The following is a 9,709-nucleotide window of genomic DNA, read 5'->3' on the forward strand; positions in this document are numbered from 1 at the left end:
TTATTATGTACAACTATTTTTTTTTTCCATCTTAATTTATTGTTGAACCATAATATTTCTATGAGACTGCTTTATATATAATTTTAAGGGAAATAACAGATAAATATGAGAAACTCATAGACTAATTACAAATCAGTGGAATTGTGTCGGGTGTAAGTGAGAATTGTGGCTGGTGCAATTAATTGTAAAATTTTTACTGGTTTGCAATTAGTTCTTCCATTTCCGATTAATCAGTAGAATTATTTATTTATTTATTTGTTTTGGATTGGTTTTCTTATACAAAAATGGTAATGTTATACTAACAAAATTTATTTAATGTACTAAATGGAATGAAACATTTTAATCTACTAAACAGCATATGATCAAATACAGACAGCATCCATGAACTCCCTATCGGATTCAAGGTCCCTCATCGACTCCGGCGAAAGGCACACCTCTAAGTCCATGCTTCCTCCGCCTTCATATCCCGGGTACGTCGTCACTTTCCCGTCAAACTTATTCGCATATCCACTTCGAATCGCCACCGCTCTCCCCATCCCAAATTCATTCCCATACATTTCAAACCTCGGTGAACTTCCCACCAATACGGTGCAAGGGTCGAAGAATCGACCAAGCTGATATATATATGGTTTCTGCAACCACTCCTCCGTCCACTCCCTTACCGCCTTGTCGGTGTGGTTCGCCACCGCTTCCCTCAGCCGCCACGCTGCCCACCCGAGCCCCTGCTCGAGCAGCTCGCCTGCTTTAGCAATGCCTCTCACTGTTTGTAGAGAATTCCCAAAATACTCCTCTGGCAAAGGCGGTTCTATTCGTGTTCGGTTATTGATAGACATTCTGCAACTGGTTTCCTGATCGTAGGGTAGGCGTCGCGTCCTTGTGATGCACCTCCAGATGAGCGCGCTCACAGATTGCAAGGAGGATATCCTATTGGTTTGACACTCCCCGTTGGCTATCGCTTTTAGTTTTGCTACGGATTCTGTGGATAAGTGGAAAATTCTGTCTCTCAACGGAGGCGCTTCGTACCTGCTGACGAATTGATCGTGGTGGGTGAAAGGAAGGTTGAGAACATGGTTGTACCTGTTGAGAACAGGAGGTCGAGAAATGGAAGAATTGTTTGTCATGAAAATATCTGACCAAGCATTGAAAAAATGCCAGTAGGATGTTCCATCAACAATCACGTGGTTAACGGAACATCCTATGAAGATGCCATCAATCAACTGTGTCACCTGAATTGACAGCAACGACAGGGTATGCCCGTCGTGGTTGATGGCCCTGTCATGGTCAAAGAACGATTGCACAACTAGTGGTACATCCACTGGTGAAAGAATGTCAGAGACAGTCAAATTCACGGCGGCGTGGATGAATCTGGCGCCGGGACTGTTGTCGTTGTCGATGTAGACGGAGTAATGAGGTGGGTTTTCTTGTTTGGACGTCGCGAGCCGACCAGCAAGAGGGTAGAAATGAACGAGAGTGAGAGAAAGGGACCCCTTGAGCTTCTCCAAGAGAGCTTTGACTGTGTTTTCTTGATCATTCATTGAAGAGGGCTTGACAAAGAGAAGACCCTTTTGGATGTAATGGGCTGAGAGCATGGCTAGGTCCCCTGGAGCCAAGTGGATTATTGGCTGCTTGGTCTCCTCTTCGTCTGCTGAAGACCTGGGTTTGATGAAGCACTCTGAGATGTACCGGACCTTTGGAGGATTCATTGTTAGGGAAGTCTGATAAGTGTTGAAGAGGGTTGAAATGGTCTATCTCGTTATGGACCGACCATTCACTCATGATTCGATGTTACATGTATTAATTAATATATTAATATATATTATTATTAATTTAATTTATTAATTATATTATAAATTTTAATTTTTTTAAAATTATATCATATTATTAATTAATTAAAACATCAATTAATACCTAAAATATTATTCTTTTGTGCCTATCTGAACACGGAAAGAAAGGAAAAAAAAAAAAAAAAAATATTAGGTACTGAGTGAGGATCTTCTCCTTGCAGTTTTTATGCTTGCGTCCGTCCTTGCAGGCCTTCGGGTTTACTTTTAGGCCCAATTTTGATAATTCGAACCGTTTATATTTTATGATTTATTCAGTATATAATACCTGTAAAAAATCAAGTTGATCGGATATCAGAAAGTATATGTTCGGAAACTGTTTATTAAATTCTTTAAAAAATAGTGTTTAGTTCAATTTTTCAAACACATACTTTCTGATATCCGATCAACTTGATTTTTTATAGGTATGATATACTGAATAAATCATAAAATATCAACGGTTCGAATTATCAAAATTGGACCTAAAAATAGACCCGAAGACCTATAAAAACGGACACAAGCACAAGCTTGCAAGGAGAGGCTCTTGACTCTTAGGTACTTACTGACCCCATTAAAGTCGTCTAAGGTTGGCAGGTTTGTGGGGGTAGGTAAATCTTCGGCCCTTCCATCGGACGGCTTATATTAGACTACGTCACTCTATTAAAAATCTACGATTCAGATTAATTAAAAAAATTAATAATAAAATTCTCTTTTTCCCTGACATTCTCTTTCTCCTCCCTCCCTCGTACCACTTACACTCTGGCCTCATTTGAAAACAGATTAATTTAGTAACTTTTTGATTATTTGATTAAAATATGAGTTAAAAAAATTAGTATGTTTGAGATAAATTTTTATTTTTTACGAAAAGATGTACAAAAAGTAGAGAGAAAAGAGAATTTTTGACTTTTTTGTATGAGTTGTTGACTTTTTGACTAATTTAATAATTTTTTGACTTTTTAACTAAAAATGAGGGTTTTCAAACGAGGTCTCAATCTCTCTCTCTCACACATTTTTAATGAAAAATAAAAAAAATTATTTTAATTATTTTATTTTATTTTCATATAATATATATATATATATATATATATAATTTTTAATATAAAATTTTAATTTTATAAAATTAATATCATTGAAAATATATCTTTAAAGTGAGAATAATATTAAGTATATTTAATAAAAAATTAAAATAAATAAAAAGTATAAACTCATTTGGTTGATAAAATTAAATTAAAAACCATTATTTTCCTATGATTTTTTTGGAGTGAAGATTGTTTTTGAGAATTTCAAAAAATATATGATTTTAGTGTTTTTATTTCATCAAATTAATTTTTATATTTAAAAAATAATAATTTGAAAACATAACTAAATATAGTAATTACTTTTTATTTATTTTAATTTTTTTATTAAATATATTTAATATTAGTCTCATTTTAAAAGTATTTTTTAATGATATTAATTTTATAAAATTAAATTTTATATTAAAAATTATATATATATTATGAAAATAAAATGAAAAAGATTAAAATAATTTTTAATTTTTTTTATTAGAAATGAGAGAGAGACGGAGAGTGTGTGTGCGTGTGTGGTGAGTTCGGATTGTCTGCCGTGGTTGTTTGCGCTTTCTGCATTTGGACCCTTTTTTTTTTCCCTTATTCTTTTGCTTTTAAATCTCTTTTTCTTCTTTCTCATCTCTCAAATGTCAGAGAGAATCCAAACACACAGAGACAAAGATGGATGGCGAGAGAATGGATTCAACTCAGCACCATCACCAAAATTTGCAAAATTATCTACCTCTTCCTCTGTTATCCAACTCTCTCTCTCTTACACACACACACACACACACACACACACACAAGCACTAGCATTGTAATGTTGAACCAGATCTGAATTTCATTCAAAAGAAATATCAAAATTGCAGATATGAATACTGCTGGAGCAATTTAAGATCAGATCCGAACCAAACTTAAGCTAATCAAACTCATATCACTACAAATCAAACCACTTCGAATACAAATCTGAGAGATTCAGACCAAAAGAAGGCTTTAATCAAATATATATATGTATATGTAAGATTTATTTTACAAGAGTCATTTGTAGAACTATTTGATATAATATTCGCTACAATATTTGAAAACAATGTCATAAATCAAACCCACTGTGTGTTCAAAAAAAAAATATTCATGAATCAAACTCACTTTGTGTTCCATAAAAAAACAAAGATCACATTTCATAAATCAAACCCACTCCATTTTTTTTGTTTCGGCGAAGGATCTTTGATGCTCTATAAAGACGTTTCAACAAGATTTGTTATCGGAGGCCAATCTCTTCACGGCGATGCAGATCAGAACAGATCTGAGACCATTGGAACAGATCAAAGGAATATGACTAAGTTTATCGGCTTCTCCATTTTTGGTGAAGAGAAAGCTTTAATTGATACATTTGAACCTGCCACTATGATTGTGAAGGAGATTAGTGGAACAGTTGATGGAGTTAAGATTAAGGTCTTTGAGGTTTTTGTAACTCAAAGATCCTATGTTGTTCAGCAATCCATTGGATATGCTGTCGATGATCTGTGAATAATGAGTCCGAGTTTGATGAACCCCGTTTCTCTTGTTGAGAACCATCCTTTGTGTCGTAAAAACAGAAAAAGGCTTAAAAGCAAAAGAAGAAGAGGGGGAAAAAAAAAAAAGAAGTCCAAAATGACGTCGTTTTGGACCGCTGCAGGAAACGCCGCAGACAACTACGACATACGATCCGGACTCGTGAGTGGTGTGTGTTTGTCAGTGAGAGAGGGGAAGGGAGAGAGTGTAAGAGAAAATGAGATTTTTTTTTTTAATAGCTAATTTAAGTTGCAAATTTTCAATGGAGTGATATGGCCCAATCTAGGTCGTCTCTCGAAGGAAGAGCTGGAGAGAGGGGCAAGAAAGGATCTGAACTCCGGTAAATGATAAGTAATGTTAGGGATCATGAAAAATCTTAGATTACACATACAATAAAATATTACATACTAATCAAAGGATGAAAAATCTTTATGAAATATTTCATGATCCCTAACATTACTCGTAAAGGATTCGATAAAGAATTTTGATACGCCACTAGATTAGAGAGATCTAATTTAACTTATTACAAGTTTGTCTCGGTAATTTAAATTATTTATTTTGTGAGATTTGTGAAGAATATTATTAATATAAAATATTAAGTTAATCGGATCATATATATTTGAAAAAAAATATTGATGGATTGTATGATTTTCAAAATGGATTAGGCTTTTCTTAAATTTCTCACAAGTTCAGATTTGAGAAAATTGTTCAAGCTTGTAGAGCCCAACATGACTCCATTTTGATGATCCGGACTGTTTATTTTGTAGGGCTCTCGGTGTATATCATCTATGAAAAAAATTAGATCATATACTTTCATTTTATCACGTTTATCTCTAAAAATTGGATGGTTAATTTTCAAAAATACACATGCCGTTTATTTTTTTGGAGCTAAACTTTATTGGGCAAACTTCACTTTACACCCCAGTGGTTTAGGCTGGGTACGGATTATCCCCTGACATTCGGAAATGACCACATAACTCCCATGTGGTTTGTGGATTAAAATGTACCGTCTACTTTTCAGTCCAAATTAACTAACTATGTAGTTCAAACACCCATAAAGAGAGTAAGCTACATTTTAAGATCAAAATACCCCTTGGACATTTTTAAATTTTTGAAGGCATGTCATGCTTCTTCCTCCTTCTCTCTCTACTATTTCTTTTTATATTTCTTAACTCCAATCCATTATACCACACCAACTTCCTCTCCCCTCACCAATATTCCCTCTCTGCGCCACCACATTCCTCATTTCCCTTTCATTCACATGGCTATACCCACGTCATTCTCTATAACTCCATAGCCACTTCAAGTTAATAAGAAAAACAACAAACCTTGGAAGAAAAATGTTGGGTTTGCATCAATCACAATTTTTTGAAGCTAAAAATTAATATCTACTGACCAATGGGATCTGTGTGGGTGATTTTCTGACCACACTGCCCACCTAGTAATTAGCTGGAGAGCACCGACAGAATAGATAGCTTCAGCAAACCTGTAACAGAAAGAAAAGGCTCCGGCGGTGGCTCTTCCACCCGGGGGCACTCCGACGATCAAGTCAGTATATCTCTCAAAGATAATCAAGTGCTAAACTCACTACTCAAAGCATGAAATTGCGTACCTTAGACCCATGGGGGTGCCTCTCTTTTATAGTTTACTCAATCCAAGTCCTACTAGAAGCCTGACTTCTATGGACTCCAATTCAGTGCTTACTTTGGATTCCTCAAGAGATAAAGATAAACTCCCTAAGAGCTTTATCCTTATCTTAGCAAAGTCTTCTCTTTACTCTAGGACTCCTGTCCCTTATCTTTTATCCATTTATCTCGGATTCCGATATCTTCGGAGATAACCTCGGCCTTGCCGAGACAACCTCGGTGTCACAACCTAGACACGTGGCACTTCGGCTGACACGTCGGCGTCACCTTGCCACATGTTGGTATTCAGAAAATACATCTCCATAACTGCCCCCTAGGTTCTATTACCTCAGCATTTTGAGGTGATGAAACCTATATCTGTATTGTCTTCTAGTACCTCGGCGTAAGAACTCTTCGACCGAGATCATTCATGTCAAGCCGACATGTTCTCTTCGGAGAACAAGAATTCCAGTGATCTTTTTCATATGTGTGAGCTGTCACGCATCATTTACTCAACCATTTCTCTCACGCGTCTTTACCTTATTGGTTCGTGTTTGTGACGCGCTTATAAACCACGTTTTTTCTGCGCACGCCGCCTGACGTATACGCTGCTCCAGGCGTATTAAATGCCTTGTTTTGCTGTCGTTTCAAGTTTTTAACAAAACTTTGTTTTTTCCCTCTTTCTTTCCTTACCTTTGTATTCGATTTACTTGCTTTTCTCTCTCTAAATCCCTTGCTTCTTGAATCCGCCATTGCTAAGGCTCCAAGTTCTGCAACCGTCTTCGTTTGTCTTTCTGGTGAAGCTTTTACCACTCTGGTACTTCAGTAACCGTCGTCTATCTTCGGCGAATTCTATTCCGACTTCAATTTCTCTGGTAAGCCACTATTCTTTATGTATTCAGTTCACTGACGTTCTTCTATCTTCTTACTGCCATTTCCATGAATCATATTTATTGTTCACTATTTCTTGCATTTTTGCCACTGTTCTTGGCCCTGTAGTTCTTGTTTTCTTTATGCTTTTGAGAACCCCACTTCTGTTCTTCATTCTGAAACTGCGTTCTGGTTTCTTGTTTCCTGTGTTGTTTTCCAGATCTCTGCCTTCAATTTTTGCTTTCAATCTTTACCTTTATAGATTTAGGTTTGGGATTTGTCTATAGAACCTATCAATTCTTAGGAAAAAACTGAAACAATCCTTACAAACATATACCTAGGGTTTCGCCGAGGTCCCGATAACCCCTTAAGAGTATCTTCTTTCTGAAACCTAGCCCTCTGATTTTAGGCCAACGTTATGGGTATGTGGAGGCACAGGGTAGATATCCCGACCAAACTTGAGTACTTTAGGCAGGAGTTCTCCATCCCTGCCGATGTCCACCTGAGACTTGCTGGGGATGATGACTCTATCATGCCTATAGAAAACACCATGCCCCTTCCCATTGTAGCTTTTACTGAGTATGGACTCCGGCTTCCACTCAACATCCTTTTTCGCGAGACTCTTCATTATTATAAGTTGAACCCCATGCAGCTGACAATCAACTCTTATCGAGTGATTTTCGGTATTATCGCCTTAGCTAAACAGGAAAACGTTAGGATCACCTTAGCCGACATACAATACTGTTATACCATGTGCGCCCTTAATCTGAAGGAAAAAGGCTTCGTTTATTATCTTAAGCCGAGGTCTACTGAATTCAAAATCGTAGCCGACCTCCCAGACTCCAACAAGGGGGTTGGAGATGACTATGTTATTGCTTCGGGAAATTGGGAGTTTGGCGTAGACGAGGACGCCCATCTCTACCCTCTTCCCCGATCAGTTAAAGAGGGCAAGGGTAAGAGCCCAGTGTCAATACTTAGTTGTTTCTGTTCAAGTCTTCAATATTTTATCTGTTTCTAATGTCTGTTTCTTTTTGCAGACGTTCGCAAGCCAGCAAAAGACTTTCGTCAATCTTACGTTCCCAGTAAGGACCTGAAAAAACTCCTGGACTTGCCAGTTCACAAAAGAAAAGCACCTCTTCTTCTCAATTTTATTCCTACATACAAATCGACTTTGCCCGACGTCCCGAAAAGAAAGAAGAAGAGCTTATCTCCTCCCTCTACTACCACTCTACAAACCGCATCAACATCTCGGGCTGACTAAGGGTCAACCTCTGATCCAGCCGATCAACCATCAACTTCAGCCCCATACTTAATCCCAACACCAGAAAGAAAACGTCGGTGACGACTTGTCAAAACTGCTGAGATGGGTCGCCCGAAGCCTGTTGCCCAAGATCTCCTAGTCGACCTTCCTACGGACGTTGACGCTCAGCCGACGCAAACCATGCCCCCACCAAAGCCGAAGAGAACCAAGAAAGCCCAGCCAAAGGCTAAAGTGACTCAGGTTGAGTCTGAGGACACTTTACCTATATCCAAACTGGCTGAGAGTGGGAAGACCGCTTCCGTTCCCACAAAAAGGTCTGCTGAAACACAGCCATCAGAGTCCATTCAATCAAAGAAGCCGAGGTCATCGTCTGCGACGACCTCGGGTTCCAAAATACTAAGAGTCCCCTGGGTGCCTGAAATTACCCTGGAAGATAAACCTGTTCTAGCCTGTGACAGTGCCGATGACATCAATGTCGGCGTGGCACTCGGTACTGCTGTTCTCCTTCCTGGCGATCTTGAGCGGAATGCCAAGATGAACGAGTACGAGAACTACGCCCTCATGCTCCAACGTTCTGTACAAGTAAGTTCTCCCATTTGGCAACTTGTCTTTTTGCCTCTTTTTCTATACTTGTAAAGTTTGTGTAATAACTTTTCCCTTGGGTTCTTTCAGGCCATTCAACATGCCCATTCTCTCTCCATGCAAGCTTTTGAAACAAGGGAGAAGTTGGCCGATATGAGGCGGGAGGTTTCTGCCCTAAAAAAGGAAAACAAAACTTTTCTGACAAAGATGAAGAAGCTTGAAGACCAGGCTGAGGCTGCCACCAAAGCCCAAACCCTAGCCGAAGAAAAGGCTGAATCTGCCGAGGCTATTAAGAAGGTCGCCGACGCCGAGAAGAGAAAGACCGAGGACAAAAAGGCCCAAGCCGAAAAGGAACTTCAAGAGGCCTTATCTACTAAAGATGCTGAAATCAAAGCGGCCGACAAAAAAGCCTATGCCCAAGGAATGGCCGACGTTACAGAGGAATACAAACTACAAGTTAGGCAGGCATGCAACAGGGGCTTCTCCCTTGGTTGGATGGCCCTTGCAAAGAAACTTAATCTTCTTGATAATTCACCACTGCGCCAAGCTGACGCTATTCCTCTTCCATTTCCTCCACCTCTTCCTCCAAGCCAAGCTGAAGATGAATCTGAGTCTGAATCTGAGGATGAGGATAAGGATGATGATGAGGCTTTGGTAAGGAAGCCCAAAGATGCTAGTGAGACCAAGTCCCCTTCTCAGGACGATCAAGTCCTAGACTTGACTCATGAGGAGGATGAGGAGGTTATCAAAGAGACCACTCCTGAGCAAGCATCATCTGATGTTCCTCTAGTCGATAGAAGTCTTGATCAAACACTTGCCGAAATTGACGCCGAGTTGGCAGCGGAAAAGATTGCCGAGGTGGTTCCACCAGAATCCTCCGAGGTTCCAGCCCATCCAGCTGTTGATGCTGAAGGAGCCTGACTCCAATGTCTTTCTTTGTTTGAACTTTTT

The 9,709-nt window shown here is 38.8% G+C and overlaps 1 protein-coding gene across 1 annotated transcript; it reads right to left on the reverse strand.

The window, feature by feature from the left end:
* Positions 1-226: 226 nt before the first annotated feature.
* On the reverse strand, positions 227-1,812 carry LOC114306326 (putative acetyltransferase At3g50280). Its single transcript, XM_028251547.2, has one exon. The coding sequence runs from the start codon at positions 1,701-1,703 to the stop codon at positions 363-365; it is 1,341 nt and encodes a 446-aa protein (XP_028107348.2). The 5' UTR covers positions 1,704-1,812; the 3' UTR covers positions 227-362.
* Positions 1,813-9,709: the final 7,897 nt, after the last annotated feature.

This window comes from Camellia sinensis, chromosome 5 (assembly GCF_055761805.1).
Source record: "Camellia sinensis isolate YWXY chromosome 5, ASM5576180v1, whole genome shotgun sequence".
NCBI lineage: Eukaryota > Viridiplantae > Streptophyta > Magnoliopsida > Ericales > Theaceae > Camellia > Camellia sinensis.

Bases quoted from the DNA above. Each gene is read 5' to 3' on its own strand.
- LOC114306326 (XM_028251547.2), bottom strand. From the start codon at position 1,703: ATGAATCCTCCAAAGGTCCGGTACATCTCAGAGTGCTTCATCAAACCC.